This window comes from Sorex fumeus, unplaced genomic scaffold (assembly GCF_029834395.1).
Source record: "Sorex fumeus unplaced genomic scaffold, SorFum_2.1 ptg000127l, whole genome shotgun sequence".
NCBI classification, from domain to species: domain Eukaryota; kingdom Metazoa; phylum Chordata; class Mammalia; order Eulipotyphla; family Soricidae; genus Sorex; species Sorex fumeus.
The window spans coordinates 223520-244646 of NW_026606184.1; the positions used below are offsets into that span (position 1 = coordinate 223520).

General features: G+C 58.3%; 3 protein-coding genes across 3 annotated transcripts; 2 read left to right on the top strand and 1 right to left on the bottom strand.

Annotated features, from left to right (window-relative positions):
- Nucleotides 1–317: 317 nt before the first annotated feature.
- Nucleotides 318–5769, bottom strand: CD244 (CD244 molecule). The gene is made up of 8 exons (XM_056137812.1): nucleotides 5715–5769; nucleotides 3761–4087; nucleotides 3404–3676; nucleotides 2687–2818; nucleotides 2337–2389; nucleotides 1809–2000; nucleotides 1233–1301; nucleotides 318–398 (listed from the first exon to the last, which is right to left on the bottom strand). Exons 1-8 carry the CDS (start codon nucleotides 5767–5769, stop codon nucleotides 318–320), a joined length of 1182 nt encoding a protein of 393 aa, XP_055993787.1.
- Nucleotides 5770–6261: 492 nt separating this feature from the next.
- On the top strand, nucleotides 6262–13100 carry LOC130045089 (intelectin-1a-like). The gene is made up of 9 exons (XM_056137813.1): nucleotides 6262–6307; nucleotides 8584–8657; nucleotides 9049–9112; nucleotides 9515–9607; nucleotides 10003–10250; nucleotides 10522–10680; nucleotides 11012–11132; nucleotides 11597–11700; nucleotides 12948–13100. The coding sequence occupies exons 1-9, from the start codon at nucleotides 6262–6264 to the stop codon at nucleotides 13098–13100; spliced, it is 1062 nt and encodes a 353-aa protein (XP_055993788.1).
- Nucleotides 13101–17637: 4537 nt separating this feature from the next.
- Nucleotides 17638–20774, top strand: LOC130045090 (intelectin-1b-like). Its single transcript, XM_056137815.1, has 6 exons — nucleotides 17638–17728; nucleotides 18130–18377; nucleotides 18646–18804; nucleotides 19137–19257; nucleotides 19711–19814; nucleotides 20622–20774. The coding sequence occupies exons 1-6, from the start codon at nucleotides 17638–17640 to the stop codon at nucleotides 20772–20774; spliced, it is 876 nt and encodes a 291-aa protein (XP_055993790.1).
- Nucleotides 20775–21127: the final 353 nt, after the last annotated feature.

Genomic DNA, 21127 nt, shown 5'->3' on the forward strand with positions numbered 1-21127 from the left:
CCGGCACAGCGGGGGGCCATGGCCAAGCAGAGACCCCCCACCAGGGTCCGGAGAGTCTCCCAGATGCGGGGGCTGGACGGCCGCCATGTCCTGTCCTCCCTGCCCAGGTGCCGAACGCCACATCCGACAGAGCTGCTCTGGGGGGGCTGTGGGCATCCCTCTCCCCCCATGAGCCATCTGCTGGGACCAGGTACGGGTCAGAGGTCCGGGGAGCCTGCAGGGAGGGTGGGAGACCCCCAGCCCCCCAGCCCTGCAGGAAAGGCGCCTGAATGCTCCCTCTGAGCCCCTCACTTCATTCGGTGCAGGGCTGGCCGCGCCTAGCAGTATACTTCAAAGTTCTGCAGTTCCTTCCGGCTCAGCCGAGCGGGGTTCTGGGTTCGGGGTTGCCCCCTCCCAACCTGCGGAGGAAAGAGGCGCTTCAGCCCCCCCGCCCACAGAAACTTCTGCCCCTTGGGCTGACCACGCAGGAAGTGAAGCCCCAGGTGAGAGCAGAGTGTGAAGCCAGAAGACGAAGGGAGCTTGAGGCTTGCACCCCCCATTGCCCCACCCCCACACTGCAGGAACCCCAAGACCGACAGCTTGAGCCCTCCACAGCCTGGCCCCAAGCAGCAGCATAACGGGGGGGTGGGGGTGAAGCCTGGGCTCCGAGCACCCCCGTGCAACACCCCTGCTCAGCACGTCAGCTCCGCGGCTGAGCTCTGGGTTCACACATGGGGCTGCTGGACACCTCGGACCCCATGCGTGAGATGGTCCATCCCACAGCCCAGTGGGTATAGCAGGGGTCACCCCTCCCCAGGTCCCCCTGGGTCGACCCCCTGGCCCTGCCCCTGCCCCCTGGCACCCCACACCCCCAGGAAAGGAGGCCCAGTTATAACCTCGGTTGAGGATGAATAAAACTCAGCTGAACCCTCAAGACCTTGGCTCGGGTAACCCCACACCCCCGTCTCTGCAGTGAAGGTGGCCGAGACCCCAAATAGGAGCTCGCTCTGGCCCCGGTGGCCCCCCCCCAGACTCACCTCTTGGTAAATGGTGCAACTGGGAGGCGTCACGGGAGTCTTTCTCTGGGGGGCCTGGAATCAGAGTGACGAGGTCGGCTCAGCTTCGGGGGATCAGCCCTGGCCGGATCCGAGGGGGTCCCCATCCCGTGGGAGAGGGGTGAGGGGTGCAGGGGTTCAGGCCGGCCAAAGTTGCCTGCTCTGGCCCCACAGACAGCCCCCCACTCTCAGACTCACCTTCTGGGAAGGCTGTACCAGCGCATAAAGCGTCGTGAAGTCACTGTCCTGCGGTGTAGACAAGGAGGCCTGGGATGGGACAGTGTGCTGGAACCCACACCAGGCAGGAGGGCTGGGGGCGGGGTCACTCCTTCCTCCCTGGACCTGCCTCCCTCGGCTTCCAGGGAGGCTCAGCTGGGGGTAGATCCTTTCTTTCCTTGCCCGCCCCCCTGTTTTATTTATTTATTTTTGTTTTGCTTTTTGTTTTTGATTTTTGGGTCCCACCCAGCGATGCACAGGGCTTCCTTCTGGCTCTGCACTCAGAAATTACTCCTGGTGGTGCTCGGGGGACAATGTGAGATGTCGGAGATCGAACCTGGGTTGGCCGCGTGCCAGGCAAACGCCCTCCCTGCTGTGCCATCGCTCCAGCCCCCTCCTGAGGTGACCCTCAGGCCCCAGTGGGCTCAGAGTCAGCCCCAGGCCCAAGGTCGGGGTCAGGGTTGGGGACAGACCCCCCCTCTCCGGTCCTGCTCTTCCACTCAGACACGAGTTTCAGGAGCAAGGGTGTCTGGGCAGGGAGCAGAGAAAAGAAATCACCTGATTCTGGTTCTGGTTCTGGTTCCGGTTCCGGTTCCGGCTCTGGACCTGGGAATACACGGTGCTCCCTTCCTCGGAGGGACTGTGCTCCTGGTCCAGGGAGGAAAGGGTTTGCGGTGGGTCGAGCTCACGGAGTTGGGGGATCCCCAGGGGGCTGGTCAGGTCAGTGGGCAGCGGGGCGGGGGGGGGGTCCTAGCGGAGACCAGGTGGGAGTCCCCGGGGCCACCGGCAGACCCTCTGTCCCAGCGGGCTCGTGGGACTGTGTCCCCTGTGGGTTCCCCTCAGCCCAGACGTGTGGCCTTGATGATCCTGACCCGAGCACAGACCCGGGCCGCAAGGAGGAGAGAACTTGAGGATTCACCGGTCCCAAGCCACACTCAGCTTGTGACGCCAGCCCAGGGCACACGCACCTGTGCCAGCCTGTGCCCGGGCAGCGGTCCTGCTCCCCGCCCCCACCCCATCCCCCTGCACCCCACCCCACCCCTCCCTACCCCAGGCCCGCGCCCAGCCCCTCCCAGACCCCCGTACCTGAGCATGGGCGTGTGGAGGCGGGTTCTGCTCCCCACTTCTCTCCTTGGCATCTGGGCAGGACAGAGCTCAGGCTGCAGGGGCCCTTCTCCCCTGCCGCCCGCCCAGGTCCCCGAGGCACAGGCAGCCCCCCAGCAAGCAGCCCCCCAAGTCAGCCTTTTGCGGGAGCAAAGCAGGCAGAATGGGGGGAACCAGGCCCCCCACTTCCCATTCATTCTGCACTCGTTCCCCGTCCTGGTGACCCTGTCCTGGTGACCCCATCCCGATGACCCCACATGCAGTGCCGTGTCCACCACCCGGTGCTTCCCAATGCCCAGCACGTCCCCAACACACGGACACTGGCCCCTCACCTGAGCGGCACCTCCCCTTCCTCCTCCACAGCAGGACACTGGAGAGGACGCCCAGGAGCAGCACGGCCAGGGGGACCCCCAGGTACACCAGCCAGAGGGGAAGGCCACGCTGTGTGTCCTCAAAGGCGGCCACTGAAAGGAACAAGGTCAGTGCCGGGGGCTCCAGCCCACACGCACACACACACACGTGTACTCACACACACACATGCACACATGCCCACCCACACACTCACACACATGTACTCACACCCACACGCACACTCACCCACACACGCTCACACACATGTACTCACACACACACATGCACACATGCACACCCACACGCACACATGCGTACACACATGTACTCACACGCACACATGTTCTCCATGTTCTCACACACTCACACCCGCATTAACACGCACGCACACACACAAACATGTACTCACACACTCACACACGCTCACACACATGCTCACATACATGTACTCACACGCACCCCCCCCACACATATGTACTCGTACAACACTCACACTCAACCACACACACTCACACACACATGAACTCACACACTCACACCCACACCCACCCACACCCACCACACATGCTCAACACACGTACTCACACTCACACACACTCACCCATATTCACAGTCACCCCACAGGCACACACACACACACACATTCTCACACTCACCCACACACATACCCACACACAAATGCACTCACCCACACTCACCCACACCCATACAGCCGGGATTCAGGGAGAAGTTGCTTTGGGCCCAGCTGTAGGCGTCGCTGGCGTTGCAGGCATAGACGTGGGAGTTGTTGGCGTCCACCCTCAGCTGCAGGCGGGCGTGGGGCCCGGGGTCCCGGCGCAGCTGTGAGTTATCTCTGGACCACGTGAGGTTCACAGTGTTGCCTCCTGGGACGGAGCAGCTGAGAACCAGATGGCACCGTGATGCGTTCCGGTCAACAGCCTGGACTTGCAGCTGGGGCTCCCTCACTCGGTCTGCAAGGAGAGGGACTCAGGGCTGGACAGCAGAGGCTCGGGGGTTGGACCCCAGCAGGAAGTGCGGGTGCTGCTGGAACTCACCCACCACCATGACGGCCACCGTCCTCCTGTGGACTGTCCCATTTTTGTCGGTCACCTCTAGGCAGTACTGGCCACTGTCCTGGGGCCGTGAATGTAGCAGTTTCAGTGAACAATTCTGGGGCTGGACCTCCAGCCTGTCCTCCAAGCGTAAGAGAGTCAAGTTGAAGAACTGGTTCGGAGTCGTGCTCCAGATCTGCAGCCACTGGAACTTTCCGGTCAGCCTCACATGCCATTTCACTTGAAGTGCCCCCTTCGTGGGGATGGGGGGGTGCAGCCAGATGGACCCCCCTGAGAATCTGATCACAGGGTTCACGGGACTGGAGGCAGCTAGGGGAGAAACTGGCTGGAGCGGCTGGGGGCAGAGGCCCCCACACACACATGCATACACACTCACATACACACACACACACACAGGAGACCCTCTGGCCATTTGCAAGAACAACAGAGAAAGGGGAAGGGGTGAGGGGGGGAGAGGGAAGGAGAGGGGAGAGGCGGAGGGGTGAGGGGAGCTGGAGGAGGGGGAGGAGAGAGCTGGGAAGGAAGGAGGGTGGGGGAAGGGAGGGGGGAGGAGAGGGGAGGGGAGGGGTAGGAAGGAGCGAGAAGGGGAGGGCTGGAACGGAAGGAAGGTGGAATAAGGGTCAGTCAAGGTGCCACAAAGGCCGAAGAACTGGGGCAGGTCAGCCTGGAGGCCGCAACTTCCTGGGGGGCAGTGAGCCCCCCTGTGCAGGTCTGAGGCCCCCCCCAGAGCAGCTACAGCCTGGGGATCAGGCTGGGGGACATGGCAGGGTCAGCGCTCACCCACCCCTGCCTGTCCTCGGGGCTCAGGCCCACGGGAACTCACTCCCCACTGCAGACACAGGCTGACCGGGGCTCTGTGACCCCCCACTCCTGGGACTGTGTGCGCGAACTTAGGGGCACACCTGAGGCCGGGGGAGCCGAGAGAGGACCCTAGGGAGAGGGGAGTCTGCAGCAGAGCCGGATCCCAGGCTGGCCTGAGGGGGTCCCTGGCTCAGGGGCTCCTGGGGGCTGCACTGTGGGGGCAGCGAGGAATAGACCCCCCAAGGTGAGAGGAAGGGAGAGATGGGGGCTGGGGGATTCAGTGGCTTCCCTGGCGGCCCCTTGAGACAGGGGAGGGGCCTCGGCTCTGCACTCAGCCCTCAGGACCCCCCTCAGTGACCTTCACCCCCTCCTGGTGAGAAAAACCTCAACATCCTCCCCCCCAGCTCTGGGGAGTCTCACTGAAGGGGGCTTGGCCTGCCCCCCCCAGGGTGCAGGAGGCTGCAGGCTGGGGCAGCTGGACCCCTCGTCCAGGCTGGGACGCCCAGCTCAGCCCAGCCCTTTAGGTGGGGCTGTGTCCGGTGGCTCCGGCCCGAGCCAGCTGCCCCCACACAGGAAGTGGCACTCAGCTTGGTGACCACAGTCAGGCCTCCCGGGGCCTCATCTCTGCATCTGCTCCCCGCCGCACCCCTGTGGGAACCCGGGCCCCCTGAGCAGCCCCGCGTGGGGGTTGGGTCTCTCCCTGGGGGCTCCGAGGCCCTAAGTCCCAGCAGGGCCCCCGGACAGGCGAGGAGCACGTTCCCTGGGCTCCTGGTGGCCCTCACGCCTCCGGCCGCGTCGCAGGGAGCAGGGTAGCTCCCGCGGGGGACCTCGGCGCGCGGAATCACTCACTGCATTCATTGTTTGCACCCTGGCTGCCCGCAGGGCTGACCACCTCCGTCTTCGTCGTTGTTCCTGTGGGAGAAACGGATTTTCCTTTTTCCTCGCTGTATGGTGTGCCCCTGGGATTTGCCCCGTCCCTGTGTGCGGCTGGCCGACGTCCAGCATCCCTGCCCTGCCGCCAAGCATGCAGGCACCTTGCTGGTGGGGTCCCTTGGCCCAGCCCTGCGCCCGGTCCTGCCTGGGGCTGTCTTCAACCCCACATGCCCTTCCCTGAGGAACTGCAAATAGGGCTCACTTCCCCAGTGCTCGCCACACCCCGGCTTGAAGGTCCCTGCCGGCAGCTCTCCCATCCCCACCCAGAAGGTAAACTGAGGCCCAAGAGGGACTCCCGGACCCCCAGCAGAGCCACATGCTGCAGCCTGAGGGGTCCACCCAGTCATGGGGTCCTCCCGGTTTGGGTGCCCCTGCTGCAGCCTGGCCCAGGCACCCGCCACTGCCCCGCGGTGAGGCTGCACCTCTTTACCTTGGCTCTGGCATCCCAGCAGGAGAAGGAGGAGGGCGAGGCTGGGAGCCAGCATCCCACCAGCAGCCTGTCCCCCGGCTCTGCAGCAGGCTCAGGCCAGAGCCCGCCAGGCCCCGCCCGCTGGGAGCGGTGCAATCACCAACCTACCCAATAAGCCCAGGCCCGCCCACACACGCCCACACTGGCCGCCTAAGGGACCAGGGGCCAGTCCCTGTGAGGCAGGGCAGCGTCGGAGGGTCTGAAAGCGGGAGCAGGTGGAGGGTGGGTGGTCTGTGCTCCCCCTCCCCCCCCCCCCCAGTTGGTGCTGGGGGCAAAGCCCATGCCAACGAGTTGGGAGGCAGAAGTGGAGAAGGAGAAGAAGGAGGGTGAGGAGATAGAGACGTTGGAGGACAGGAGAGAAGGAGAAGAAACTAGTCACCCCGCTTCCGTGTGGAGATGCAGTTGCCCGAGGCGGAGAGCTGAGAGCACCCTGGCACTTGGGCCTGGGGTGGGAAACGGGAAGCCCCCTCTGCATCTCAGGCTCCCAAGGTGGGAAACAGAACCTCCTCCCTGCATGCGCCAGCATGACAGGACATAGCTGCCGGGAAATTCTCTCCCCCCACGCGTGGGCAGCGAGGATGCCCACTCTCTGCCTCCCGAGCTCCCTGGGGGAATCAGGGATCCCCCCCTCTCTCCTGGCGTAGTGCGAGAGGAAACCCTGCTTCCACCAGAGAGACACACCCACAAACGGCCTCCAAGAAGTGGAAGCGGCCCCAGGAGTGTGTAGACTTGTCTCAGCATCTCAGCAGCGCAGGGAAGGGGAAGTGGGTTGTGCCCTCCTGATAGACTTGGGGAAGTCCCGGGGCTCCGCGGCTCCCTGGAGACCAGACGAGGCGGTCTTGGGGGTCAGCGTCTGCCCCGTGGGTCTCCCCCACTCTCTGCCCTCCGCCTGTGCCTCTCATCAGCACCACCTGTCTGGCTTTCTTTGAAGCGGGAGCAAGCAGGGTGCTCTGTGATAAGGAATTCTGTCACCTCGCTGTGTCCCTTGTTCCGAGCACTGGGCAGGTGGCCCCACGCAGGTCACCGAACCCGCGGGGACATCAGAAACTGCTCACATGGTCTGACCCGCCCTTGAGTTCTCAGTCAAATCTTCCCGGAAGTAAGTGTACGTATCAGATACAGAAATAAGTATCGGAACAGTCAGTGTGGTTTAGACTATATATAGTAAAAACTATAACCAAACAAACCAAACTGGAAAAGAGGTTCCAAAATTGTCACTTACATTGTTACTTTTTCCTCCCCCCCCCAAAATTTAACTTTTGTCAATGACCAAAGGATAATGGAAACACTTGCATTTTTTTTATTTTTAAAATTTTTATTAGTGAAACACCATGAGGTACAGTTGTAGGTTTACAAATTTTTGTGCTTGGGTTTCGATTATACAATGATCAAACACCCATCCCTCCACCAGTGCCCATTTTCCACCACCATGGATAATATCCCTCCCACCTCCAACCCCCCCATCCCACCCTGCCTCTGTGGCAGGGCAATCCCTTGTGTTTTCTCTCTCCTTTTGGGTGTTGTGGTCTGCAAAAGAGGCATTGAGTGGCAAACATGTTCAGTCCATAGTCTACTTTCGACATACATCTCCCCTCCTGGGAGGGTCCTCCAAACACCCTTTGTTTGGTGCTCCCTTTTCTATCTGAGCTGCCCTTTCCCCTAGAATGCCCGGCTGGCCTCTAAGCTATGGAGTAATCCTCCTGGTGCTGATCTCAGCTATTCTTGGATATTAATCTCATATTTTGTTACTTTATATCCCCCAGATGAATGCAATCTTTCTATGTCTATCCCTCTCTTTCTGACTCATTTCGCTTAGCATGATACGGAAACACTTGCATTTAATCTGCATGTAACAATTGAAAAATCTTTGAATTCCTGAAAGTTGGTAATGGTCCAGTGGGGATGCAGTTGTTTGCTGTTTATCTGTTAAAACACAGATTTGGGGAGGCTGGAGCGATAGCACAGCGGGGAGGGTGTTTGCTTTGTACAAGCAGCCAACCTGGGTTCAATTCCCAGCATCCCAAATGGTCCCCCGAGCACCAGAAGGAGTAATTCCTGAGTGCAGAGCCAGGAGGAACCCCTGTGCATCACCAGGTGTGACCCAAAAAGCCAAAAAAAAAAGAACCCACATACTTGGTCCATTGGTTGTTGGCTGTAGCTGTCTTGACCGGTGTCAGCTAAAGGGATTGAATGAACCAGAGTAAGTTCAAAGGACTTGTAAGGGGAAATAGTGACCATTACATACAGAAAAGTGTGTTTGTGTGTGTGTGTGTGTGTGTGAATGTGGATGGACCTTCCCTGACCCCAATCACCTAATTACATGGTGAGCATCAGGGTGAAGCCCTTTTCGTGCTCAGAAGGGGAACTGGAGCCTTGAGAGTCAAAGTGGAAAAAGATTCAGGAAGCGCTGGGAACAGAGGCTGCCGCCCGCTGCCCGCTCTGAGGTCACAGGGATGTGGGGGTGTCAGGGGAGGTCGTGGGTGGGGTGAGACTTTGCACACAGGGTTCTGGTTTCAAGGACCCCCAGACTGCAGAGAGACGCACCCAAGATCAAGCTGAGTGGCCCTGGGACAAGGCCAACCTCACCCCTTCACCCCTGCAGGAATTAAGAGAGTCACAATATTTGCTCTGACAGGAGTGGTCAGCGCTGACCAGGTGCTGGGGCTGTGCCGGCAGGTAGAGACCCTCCCGCGTGCCCTTTGATGGCATCTGGTGGCCGAGCTTGTCCCTCCCAGCTGCTAGGGACTTCAAAGGACATCAGAGGAGCTGGGGCTTGGGCGGGAGGCGGGGCTCAGGGGGCTGCAACCCATAAAGGTGGCCGGGCCCGCGCTGTCCCAGGACTCTGAGCTCGGCCGTGAAGGAGGAAAGACGCGCCTCTGCGTGGTGACCAGGAGCTCAGACCAGACACGCCTGTGGGGGACAGAGATGGCAGCTCAGGTGTGTGAGGGTCAAAGCAGGAGCTGCCCCTTGGGGTGTGGGGCTGGGGGCTCGATTCCAGAGGGTCCCAGGGGGCTGCTGGCTCAGCTATGGGGTGCGGGGGCCACTGACCCGTGTCCTGTCCCCTCAGAGGCCCATGTCCCTGCACGGCTGCCTGCTGTTCCTCTCTGTGGCCACCTTGGCCGGGGGTGCAGGTGAGTCTGGCTGGCCCCCAGGAGTGGGTGGACAGGGCAGGCAGGAATCACAGTGCCAGGAGGGAGAGGGACACAGAGGTGACCCAGGTCCGGGTGACCCTGTTGTCCAGAGCAGACTGTGGTTAAGGGGGTGAGGATCCGCCCCTCGGAGCCCCAAGTGCTCAGAGAGAGCAGCTAGGGTGGGTGTCCAGACGTCCCCATCTGCACCAGTGGGGTCCTGGGACACCTCTATGCCCCCTACATAGAGTCCCTGGGCTGGAGTCCTCAGCTGGGCGGTGGCAGACAGGGGTCAGGGACACTCAGGGAGAAGGGGGACCTGGTCAGCTACCAGGTCAGGGAGGGGGTCTGGGCAGGCAGGCGGGGGGCATTTGGGGCCCCATGAACCGGAAATGTCCCTTTCAGGAGCAGCCCTGACTCCAAACGTGACTGAGAATAGGCATGCGAGTTTGCCACGGAGCTGCAAGGAAATTCTGAAGAAGCATCCTGGAGCCAAAGGTGACTGACCCTCAGCCCTGCGGCAGCCACGGTGGACACAGCTGACCTGGGAGCCCACAGTGGACATGGAGGAGGAGCACCGTCAGCTCAGAAATCCGGGAAATTCTGAGGGGATGAGGTCTTGGGAGCCCCCATGGGGCAGATTTGTCTCTGTATATGGGGACAACGTGTCCAGTGTCAGGGGACCTGGGGGACACGGGGACCCTAAAGGAGGGATACTCAGGGTTCTCGAGAAGCTGGCCAAGGGGGCTGTCTCGAGCATTTGCTCAGCCCTGTCCCAAGAGGAATGGGGGCCCGGGCACATGTCCCTTCAAGGTGATGCTCAACCATGCTGGACCTCCCGGGCTCCCAATTTTGGGCTGGTGGCCAGGACTCCATGCTGCTGTCTCCTGCAGATGGCCTGTACTTACTCCGCACTTTGGACGGGGTCGTCTACCAGACCTTCTGCGACATGACTGTGGACGGCGGCGGCTGGACCCTGGTGGCCAGCGTGCATGAGAACCACATGGCTGGGAAGTGCACTGCGGGGGACCGCTGGTCCAGCCAGCAGGGCAACCGGGCAGACTACCCCAAGGGGGACGACAACTGGGCCAATTACAACACCTTTGGGTCTGCAGTCGCAGCCACCAGCGACGACTACAAGGTGGGCCCCGGCCGGGCCAGCACTGGGAGCATCGGGATAGCTAGGCCTTAGAAGACAGGCTGGGCATGGGCAGAGGCACGTGGACAGAGAGACCTCTGGGTCCTGAGTGACCGCTCCTTCCGTGACTCAGGGATCTGGGGCGTGCAGGGTCCTGGTCTGCTCTCTTGGTGGGTCTGTACCGTGTCCAGCTGTCCTGCTGGTGCTCTGGGATCCAGGAGGCTGTGTGGGCTGTGGCCGTGGGCATCTCACCACAGCTCTGTGGGGTTTGCAGAACCACGGCTACTACGACATCCAGGCGCAGGACCTGGCTATCTGGCATGTCGAAAACAAGACCCCACTGAGGTCCTGGAGGGAAAGATCCCTGCTGAGGTACTTCACCTACTCGGGCTTCTTAAGGAGACTCGGACACAATCTGTTTGGCCTCTACAAGGTACGTGGGGGCAGCTGAGGAATTTGTGGGAGGGAGGGGAGACGAGTGCCAATGGTTGGGGTGAGGAATGAGTCGTCTGTGCACCTGGTCACTAGGGTTTTCCTCAGGAGTGTCCAGGGGATCTGTGCACAATCATTTCTCTGTCTCTCTCTGTGTCTCTCTGTCTCTCTCTCTTTCTCTATCTCTGCTGCTCCCATAAGATCTGAGCCAGGGAGGGAAGTGTCTCAGGAGACAGCGGGGATGGCGAGACCGGGACAGGGGCTGGTGTGGGGAGACTCAGCCCCCCGTGCATGTGGCCGACGGCTCTGACTCACCCTGGTGGCTCCTGCAGAAATACCCCGTCCAGTACAACATCGGCAGGTGTTGGCACGACAACGGCCCCGCCATCCCCGTGGACTATGACTATGGGAGTCCCGAGAAAACCGCCTCCTACTACTCCCCTATTGGTCAAAGTGAGTGTTTGCTGAGGATAAAGCCTCCTTGTCCTGCCTGTGGTTCGTGGAACGGAGCAGAGCAGCCTTGACAAACGTGCCCCTGACCCTCACCGGGATGAGAAATCTCTGCGAGCAGATGGACTCACTCCCCGTGACAGGCTGTCACTCGGGGGATAACCCCACTGGAACTATCTACGCGGGTTGGAAGTGTGGGTTGCTCCGAGCCTAGAAGCTTAATGTAAATTTTCCATCTTCAGGAATGGACAGCAGCTCTCAGTTTTATTTCAGGACAATAGTCTACAAAGTCTTGAAAGGGAAAAGAGATTTCAGGGCGCGTTGGGGGCTCCTGGGGGCGGGTGGGGGTGGCAGGGCTGGGCCACGGGCTGGTGCTACCGCGTGGCTGCTCCCGTCTCCCTGCTCGGTCAAGGGACTCCTTGACTCCCTGCACTGACGCGAGACCCTTCTCTGCTCTTTCTTCCCAGGGGAATTTGATGCTGGATATATCCAATTCCGGGTGTTTAATAACGAGAGAGCAGCCAACGCCCTGTGTGCGGGGATGAGAGTTACCGGGTGCAACACGGAAATCGTGAGTCTGGGTGATCAGCATATTCCCATGTATGCATGGGTGTATGTGTGTACATATGTGTTTATACGTAAATACTGTGAACATGTGTCCATGAATTCATGCTTGTGTGTTTGATACCTTGTGTGTGAGTGTGTGTGAGTGTGTGTGTGAGTGTGTGTGTGTATGTGTGTTCTCTCAGCCACTTCCTCTCTGGCTATGGGATCTCCCTCGGTTCCCCAGTGCCCATCACACCCTCATGCAGTGATTCCTCCAGGAACAGGAAAGCTCCATGTCCGTCATCCGGGACCTCAGTTAGAGACAAAAGTGTCAGTGCTTCGCTGAATGCACAGGCACTCGTGTCCCCTGTCTCAGCACAAACAGATGGTTCACCTGCACAGACACTGGCTCAATCCCCGAGCTGCCGGCTCTGGCCAGGGCACACGCTGATGTCCAGATGGGAGGACTGTGTTGGTGTCGAGATGTATCAGAGACCAACAGGGTCGGGGAAGAAGAGGGCTTGGAGCCAGGGAACCGCGCGCTCCACCCTGGGTCTGAGGGGAGGTGGTTTGCAGAGATGCCTGAACTCTGCTAGATTTGGGGTATAGCTGTGGGCTGCAGGGCTTGGTTGGAACAACCTCCAGCAATCCACGAGGCATGTGCAGAGGCCAGGGCCGCCTTGGTTACAGAGCAAGGACACATTTGCCATGCTGCGGAGAATATTATGATAGATCAGGACACGTGAGTCGTCAGGGAATGTTGGTGGCAGTTAAGGGATAGGACCCCACACCAGGGCCTGCGGACTGGTGAATGAATCAGCACTCCTGGGCACTCTGTGACATGGGGCACAGGCGGTGACAGAGACTAAAATAACTGGGTAGGTTTGGGATTCAACCAATGTCCTGTGTTAGTGACAGGTGTCCCAGGGCAGGTGAGGGTAGAGTCCCTCACTGTGCTCAGGGAGCTGAGAGCCTTCGTGGGGGGCAGGCACTGGGCAGGGCCCGAGCTGGGTGCAGACCTGCAGTGGGAGGCTGAGAGCAGCTGAGGTTGAGGGGGGCTGAGCCCTGGGGAGGAGCCTCCAGGCTGGTCCTGACGGGGGCTGCGAGGGGCAGAGGGCTTCAAGGATGCAGGAAGCAGCAGCTGCTTTCAGAGTCTTTGGGGGAGAAGGATTCAGGGGTTGGGGGGTCCCAGCCCAGAGAGGGGAGCTAGATTGTGGGCTGCCACACTCTGTGGTTTGGCCGTGAAGCCCTCAGTTTCCTCTCTGCTTCCAGCACTGCATCGGAGGAGGGGGCTTCTTCCCAGAGGGCAACCCCAGGCAGTGCGGGGACTTCTCCGCCTTTGACTGGAACGGATACGGAACTCACACCGGAGGCAGCAGTAGCCGCGCCATCACCGAGGCGGCCGTGCTGCTCTTCTACCGCTGACCGCGCCTGGCCAGTCCCCCGTGTCCTCGCTGAGCTGCGTCCCGGCCACAGAGAACCAGCCGCTGTGTGTTAACAGTTGCATCAGACAATAAATCGCATCCACCCTGGCTCTGGTGTCTTGTGATCTCGTACAAATTAATTAAAGTATAAATGAATATAAATAAGGCCCTCCTGTTGTTCGTCGATTTGCTCGAGCGGGCCCAGTAACGTCTCCATCGTGAGACTCGTTGTAACTGTGTTTGGCATATTGAATACGTCACAGGGAGCTTGCCAGGCTCTGCCGTGCGGGCGAGATACTCTCGGCAGCTTGCCGGGCTCTCCGAGAAGGGCGGAGGTATTGAACCCGGTTCGGCTGGGCTGGCTGCGTGCAAGGCAAACACCCTACTGCTGTGTTATCGCTCCAGCCCAACACAAAACAAACTCAAAACCAGGAGTGTCATGGATTGTGATTATTTTGTGGAATGCGTGTGTGTGTGTGTGTGTGTGTGTGTGTGTGTGTGTGTGTGTGTGTCTTTGTGTTTGTATTTGTATGTTTTGCTGGGGTAGAACTCAGACCTCACACATTCTCTGTCATGGGCCCTTCCCAGCCACGTTCTATTAAAACCAAGATTTTATCCCTCCCATGGGCTATGTTGCCTGTCACCTGGGCACTGTGGGCTGTCACTGTGGACACTTCCCCACAGCCTAGGGTTGCAGAGTCCTGTCCGTTTGGTTACACGCCCTTCTTCTCCAAGTCCTGCCTCACTGCCCAGGGACCCTGCAGCACTCACCCGTGCTCTTAGAAGCCAGGAGGCCGTGACCCCCATGTGGGAGTCCTGTTCCACTGACAGCGCTGCCCCAAGTCCCTCCTTCGTCGCAGGGCTGAGTGCAAGGGTGGCTGTATTTTCAGCCCCCGATGGTTCCTTCAGGACTCTCCTGATGATACCTCTGAAATAAAATAACTGACTTAAATAAAAATCAGATGAAAAACAAAGAACCGGGCCGTCGGCAGCCACCAACTGTGCCATCCACAGCCCAAGACAGGCTGAGACTGAGAGTCAGGATTCCCTGGGGGTCCCCAGCCTCTGCCCTCGAACCCGCCTCTCACCCCAGCCTCCACCATCAGCACTGTGGTCCTCCTACAGGCACGCCGGCCTCCTTTGAAGGGCGCGGTCTGGGGAGCAGGCGGGTGTTCGTGATAAGGAATTCTGTCACCTCAAGGCCCCGGGAACATCACAGACACGGTCACCCGCCATATGGTCTGACCCGCCTTGGCTCCCAGTCAAATCTTCCCCAGGATAAACACGGGCATGAAATAACAGAGAGAAGTATCTGAAACGTCAGTGTGGTTTGCTGCCTGTGGTGAAACAATTAGAGAGGAAAAAAAGAGATCGCTACATTGTTACTAAATTCTTACCAACCTACATTGTTACTAACTGAATGGTTACTTTTTTCCATTTATTCCTACCTAACACCTACATTTTTGTGAATGAGGACATTATTGGAACACTTCATGTAAAGTTAACGATTGTAGGATGGCCAATGAATTTAAGAAAGTAAATAATTTCCAGCACTTTCTGGATATCTGTTAAAAGACAAACCACTGGGGGAAGCTTGACTTGCCCTGGGCTCACTCAGGTTTGATCCTCAGCATCCCATATGGTCCCCTGAGCCCCACCAGGTGTAATTCCCTATTTCAGAGCCAGGAATAATGCCTGAGCATCAAGGGGTGTGACTCCCAGCAGCCAAAAAGTTTATTAAAAATAAAGTAATAGACACATGATCGGACCATTATATGCAGCTGTCTTGAATGATGAACTAAAGTAAAACTTAGTGAATTCCACCTAGTATCCAGCTAATGTTTGTGGAGGAATGCACAAATTTTTATTTTATTTATTTATTTATTTATTTATTTTTATTAGTGAAACACCACAAGGTACAGTTATAGACTTACAAATTTTTGTGCTTGGGTTTCAGTTATACAATGATCAAGTACCCATCCCTCCACCAGCGCCCATCCTCCACCACCACAGGTCCCAGCATCCCTCCCACCCCTCATTCCCCCCATCCCACCCTGCCTCTGTGTCAGGGCATTCCCTTTTGTTCTCTCTCTCTCCATTTGGGTCATGTGGTTTGCAAGAGAGGCATTGAGTGGCAATCATGTTTGGTCTATAGTCTACTTTCAGCATGCTTCTCCCATCCTGGGAGGATCCTCCCAACACCCTTTATTTGGTGCTCTCTTCTCTATCCGAGCTGCCTTTTCCCCTAGCATGTGTGGCTGGCCTCCAAGCCATGGAGCAAAATTCCTGGTGCTAATCTCGGTCACTCCTGGGTGTTAGTCTCCCATTATGTTACTTTATGTTCCTGAGATGAATGCAATCTTTCTGTGTCTATCCCTTTCTTTCTGAGTTATTTCGCTTAACATGATACTTTCCATGTAGTACCACTTGTATGTAAATTTCATGACTTCATCTTTTCTAACAGCTACATAGTACTCCATTGTGTAGATGTACCAAAGTTTCTTTAACCAGTCATCTGTTCTCGGGCACTCAAGTTTCTTCCAGTTTCTGGCTATTGTAAAGAGTGCTGCAATGGACAAACAAGTGCAGATGTCACTTCGACTATACATTTTTGCCTCTCTGGGATATATTCCCAGGAGTGGTATTGCTGGGTCAAATGGGAGCTCAAGTTCTAATTTTTTGAGAATCGTCCATACTGTTTTCCAAAAGTGTTGCAGCCCCTGAGTCCCGCCTCCCACTCAAGCCACAGTCCCTCTGATGTCCTTTGAAGGCACTGGTGGCTGTGAGGATAGAACACAGCCACCAGATACCATCAAAGGGCACATGGGGGGTGGGGGGGTCCCTGCCTGCTGGCACAGCCCCGGCACCTGGTCAGCGCTGACCCCTCCTATCAGAGCAAATATTGTGACTCTCTTCATTCCTGCAGGGGTGAAGGGGTGAGGTTGCCCTTGTTCTGAGGGCACTCAGCTTGTTCTTGGGTGCATCTCTCTACAGTCTGGGGGGGTCCTTGAAACCAGACCCCTGTGTGCAAAGCCTCGACCCACCCATGATCTCCCTTGGCACCCCCACGTCCTGTTGTTCCCTTAACCTCAGAGCGGGCCGCGGGCCGCAGGCGGCAGCCTCTGTTCCCAACGGTCCCTGGACCTATTCCCAGTGCATCAGCCCTGCCAACCTCCAGGTCTCCATCTGTGTTTGCCTGTACTCCGCGGTGCTCATCACACTGACTCTTTTTCCTTTGCGGGGACGGTCACACCCATAGATCCTCAGGGGTTGCTCCTGGTTCTGCACTCAGAAATGACCCCCGTTGGGGCCCATTCCTCTTAGGAATGCACGCATTTTTAAGAGGAAATAAAATGTGTGTTTTAAAATGAGATGAGCCCTTCCTGGGTTCCAAACACCTAATTAAGATACAAAAGTTAACAATGTGAGAGGGCTGGAGAAATGGAACATGGAGGGTGCACGTGGCCCACCTGAGTTCAATCCTCCACATCCCAAACAGTACCCTGGGCCCCAACGGGGGTCATTCCTGAGTGCAGAACCAGGAGCAACCCCTGAGGATCTATGGGTGTGACCGTCCCCGCAAAGGAAAAAGAGTCAGTGTGATGAGCACCGCGGAGAAACGGGCAAACACAGATGGAGACCTGGAGGTTGGCAGGGCTGATGCACTGGGAATAGGTCCAGGGACCGTTGGGAACAGAGGCTGCCGCCTGTGGCCCGCTCTGAGGTCAAGGGAACAACAGGACGTGGGGGTGCCAAGGGAGATCATGGGTGGGTCGAGGCTTTGCACACAGGGGTCTGGTTTCAAGGATCCCCCAGACTGCAGAGAGACGCACCCAAGAACAAGCTGAGTGCCCCCAGAACAAGGGCAACCTCACCCCTTCACCCCTGCAGGAATGAAGAGAGTCACAATATTTGCTCTGATAGGAGGGGTCAGCGCTGACCAGGTGCCGGGGCTGTGCCAGCAGGCAGGGACCCCCCCCCACCCCCCGTGTGCCCTTTGATGGTATCTGGTGGCTGTGTTCTATCCTCACAGCCACCAGTGCCTTCAAAGGACATCGGAGGGACTGTGGCTTGGGTGGGAGGCAGGACACGGGGGGCTGCACCCATAAAGGCGGCCCAGCCTGCGCTGTCCCAGGACTCTGAGCTTGGCCGTGCGGGAGGACCAGGAGCTCAGACCGGACACGCCTGCGGGGGACAGAGATGGCAGCTCAGGTGTGTGAGGGTCAGAGCGGGAGCTGCCCCTCGTGGTGTGGGGTTGGGGCTCTCGATTCTAGAGGGTCCCTGGGGCTCAGGTATGGGGTGCAGGGGCCACTGACCCATGTCCTGTCCCCTCAGAGGCCCTTGTCCCTGCACTGCTGCCTGCTGTTCCTAGCTGTGGCCACCTTGGTCAGTGGTGCAGGTAAGTCTGGGCCGACCCTGAAATTGGGTGGACAGGGCAGCCGCCAAGGCAGGGAGGGGGCTGAGCAGGAAGGCAGGGGGCAGGTGGGTCCCCTCGGAGACAGAGAATGTCCCTTTCAGCAGTAACCCCGACTCAAAAGATGACCCTGAAAAGCAAAGGCTGTGTCTCCGCACTCCACTCTCTGCCTCGGAGTTGCATGGAAGTTCAGAAGAAGAATCCAGAAGCCGAAAGTGACTGACCCTCAGCCCCGCGGCAGCCACAGTGGACACAGTTGACCCAGGAGCCAGCCACAGTGGACACTGAGGACCCAGCAACTGTCAGCTCAGAAATCCGGCAGATTCTGAGCGGACAAGGGTTTGGAGACCTCGTGCAGCAGACTGGTCCCTGTACACGGGGACGTTGTGTCCAGTTTCGGGGAACCTGGGGGACACGAGGACCCTGAAGGAGGGATACTCAGGGTTCTCAGGAAGCTGGCCAAGCGGGCTGTCTTGAGAATCTGCTCTGCACCATCTTAACAGAGGGATGGGGGCCGGGACACATGTCCCCTCAAAGTCATGCCCAACCATGCTGGACCTCCCGGGTTACCTCTTTTGGGTTGGTGACCAGGACTCCGTGCTGCTGTCCCCTGCAGATGGTCTGTACTTACTCCGCACTGAGGATGGGGTCCTCTACCAGACCTTCTGTGACATGACCATGGATGGAGGTGGCTGGACGCTGGTGGCCAGCATACACGAGAACAACATGAATGGGAGGTGCACAGTGGGGGACTGCTGGTCCAGCCAGCAGGGCAACCGAGCAGACACCCCCAAGGGGGACAACAACTGGGCCAACTTCAACACCTTTGGGTCTGCAGTCGCAGTCACCAGCGACGACTACAAGGTGGGCCCCAGCCGGGCCAGCACTGGGAGCATCGGGCTGGCCCAGCTTTAGCAGACGGGCTGGGCACAGGCAGAGGCACGTGGTCAGAGACCTCTGGTTCCTGAGTGACCACTCCTTCCGTGACTCAGGCACCTCGCGTGAGCGGGGTCCTGGTCCTTTGAATGGGGGGTCTCTGCTGTGTCCAGCTGTCCAGCTGGTGCTCTGAGCTCCATAAGGCTGTGTGCGATGTGGCCATGGGCCTCTGACCACCGCTCTGTGGGGTTTGCAGAACCCCGGCTACTACGACATCCAGGCGGGGGACCTGGCCATCTGGCATGTCCCCAACAATACCCCGCTGAAATCCTGGAGGAGCAGCTCTCTGCTGAGGTACTTCACCTTCTCAGGCTTCTTAAAGAGATTCGGAGACAATCTGTTTGGCCTCTACCAGGTACGTGGGTGCAGCTGGAGGTATTTGTGGGAGGGAGGGGGGACAAGCACCAAAGGTTGGAGTGAGGAATGAGTCGTCTGTGCACCTGGTCACTAGGGTTTTCCTCGGGAGTGTCCAGGGGATCTGTGCACAATCATTTCTCTGTCTCTCTCTGTGTCTCTCTGTCTCTCTCTCTTTCTCTATCTCTGCTGCTCCCATAAGATCTGAGCCAGGGAGGGAAGTGTCTCAGGAGACAGCGGGGATGGCGAGACCGGGACAGGGGCTGGTGTGGGGAGACTCAGCCCCCCGTGCATGTGGCCGACGGCTCTGACTCACCCTGGTGGCTCCTGCAGAAATACCCCGTCCAGTACAACATCGGCAGGTGTTGGCACGACAACGGCCCCGACATTCCCGTGGACTATGACTATGGGAGTCCCCAGAAAACCGCCTCCTACTACTCCCCTATTGGTCAAAGTGAGTGTTTGCTGAGGATAAAGCCTCCTTGTCCTGTGGTTCGTGGAACCGAGCAGAGCAGCCTTGACAAACGCGCCCCTGACCCTCACCGGGATGAGAAATCTCTGCGAGCAGATGGACTCACTCCCCGTGACAGGCTGTCACTCGGGGGATAACCCCACTGGTACTATCTACGCGGGTTAGGAAGTGCGGGTTGCTCCCAGCCTAGAAACTTAGTGTAGATTTTTCATCTTCAGGAATGGACAGCAACTCTCAGTCCTATTACAAGGACAGATCTTGCAGGACAATAATCTGCGGAGTCTTGAATGGGAAAAGAGATTTCAGGGCGCGTTGGGGGCTCCCAGGGGGCGGTTGAGGGTGGCAGTGGCCGGGCCACGGGCTGGTGCTGCTCCGTCAACGAGCTCCTTGGCTCCCTGCATTGGTGTGTGACTCTTCTCTGCTCTTATTTCCCAGATGAAATCGATGCTGGATTTATCCAATTCCGGGTGTTTAATAACGAGAGAGCAGCCAACGCCCTGTGTGCGGGGATAAGAGTGACGGGATGCAACACGGAACACGTGAGTCTGGGTGATCAGCACGTTTGCATGCGTGTATGTCTGTGCATTCGTGTGTATATGTAAATACTGTGAATGTGTGTGCATGGATGCATGCTCATGTGTTGTATACCTATGCATGAGTGTGTGTGAGTGTGTGTATGTTTGTGTGTGTGTGTGTGTGTGTGTGCGTTCTCACATCCACTTCCTTTCTAGCTCTGGGATCTCTCTCGGTTCCCCAGTGCCCATCACACCCTCATGCAGTGATTCCTCCAGGAACAGGGAAGCACCATGACGATCACTCAGGACACCTCATTTAGGGACAAAAGTGTCAGCGCGTCACTGAATCCAAAGGCACTAGTGTCCCCCGTCTCAGCACAAACACAAGCACAGACACTAGCTCAATCCCTGAGCTGCCGGCTCTGGCCAGGGCACACCCTGATGTCCCGATGGGAGGACTGTGTTGGTGTCGAGATGCATCAGAGACCAACAGGGTCGGGGAAGAAGAAGGCTTGGAGCCAGGGAACTGTGAGCTCTACCCTGGGTCTGAGGGGAGGTGGTTTGCAGAGGTGGTTTGCAGAGGTGGTTTGCAGAGGTGGTTTGCAGAGGTGTCCAAGCTCTGCTAGATTTGGGGTATCGTTGTGGGCTGCAGGACTTGGTTGAAACAATCTCTAAGCAATCCACGAGGCATGTGCAGAGGCCAGTGGGCACAGCCAGATCAGGGCCGCCTTGGTGACGGATCAGGGACCTGTGTGCCGTGCTGCGGGGAATATTGGGGCTGCCACACTCTGTGAGGTCCTGCGAAGCCCTCAATTCCCTCTCTGCTTCCAGCACTGCATCGGAGGAGGGGGCTTCTTCCCGGAGGCCAACCCCAGGCAGTGCGGGGACTTCTCCGGCTTCGACTTTAGCGGTTATGGGACTCACAGTGGAAGCAGCAACAGCCGCAACATCACCGAGGCGGCCGTGCTGCTCTTCTACCGCTGACCACGCCTGGCCGGCCCCTGGTGTCCACACTGAGCTGCATCCCGGCCACAGAGGACCAGTTTCTGCATGTTAACAGAGGCACCAAACAATAAATTGCATCCGCCCTGGCTCTGATGTCTTGTGACCTTGTACAGATGAAGTGAAGCGTAGGGGGTATTAATTTAGATTCTGGGCGCCAGAGAGATGGTACAAAGGGTGGGACACTTGCCTTGCAAATGGCCAACTTGGGTTTGATCTCCCTCCCCTCTCTCTCAGGAGCTGGATCCAGGCAGGAGACCCGGGTGGGACAGGGCAGAGGCTAATAGGGGGAGACTCAGCCCCTCGTGCATGTGGCCGACGGCTCTGACTCACCC

Bases quoted from the DNA above. Each gene is read 5' to 3' on its own strand.
- LOC130045089 (XM_056137813.1), top strand. From the start codon at position 6,262: ATGCCAACGAGTTGGGAGGCAGAAGTGGAGAAGGAGAAGAAGGAGG. The intron at 6,308-8,583 runs GTGAGGAGATAG...TCACCCCTGCAG, and splicing joins GGAGAAGGAGAAGAAGGAGG to GAATTAAGAGAGTCACAATA. The intron at 11,701-12,947 runs GTGAGTCTGGGT...CTCTGCTTCCAG, and splicing joins CCGGGTGCAACACGGAAATC to CACTGCATCGGAGGAGGGGG.
- LOC130045090 (XM_056137815.1), top strand. From the start codon at position 17,638: ATGACCCTGAAAAGCAAAGGCTGTGTCTCCGCACTCCACTCTCTGCCT. The intron at 19,258-19,710 runs GTGAGTGTTTGC...CTTATTTCCCAG, and splicing joins CTACTCCCCTATTGGTCAAA to ATGAAATCGATGCTGGATTT. The intron at 19,815-20,621 runs GTGAGTCTGGGT...CTCTGCTTCCAG, and splicing joins CGGGATGCAACACGGAACAC to CACTGCATCGGAGGAGGGGG.
- CD244 (XM_056137812.1), bottom strand. From the start codon at position 5,769: ATGGGAGAGCTGCCGGCAGGGACCTTCAAGCCGGGGTGTGGCGAGCAC. The intron at 3,677-3,760 runs GTGAGTTCCAGC...CTCTCCTTGCAG, and splicing joins GGTGGCCGTCATGGTGGTGG to ACCGAGTGAGGGAGCCCCAG. The intron at 2,819-3,403 runs GTGAGTGTGGGT...TGTTCCTTTCAG, and splicing joins TCCCGGCTGTATGGGTGTGG to TGGCCGCCTTTGAGGACACA.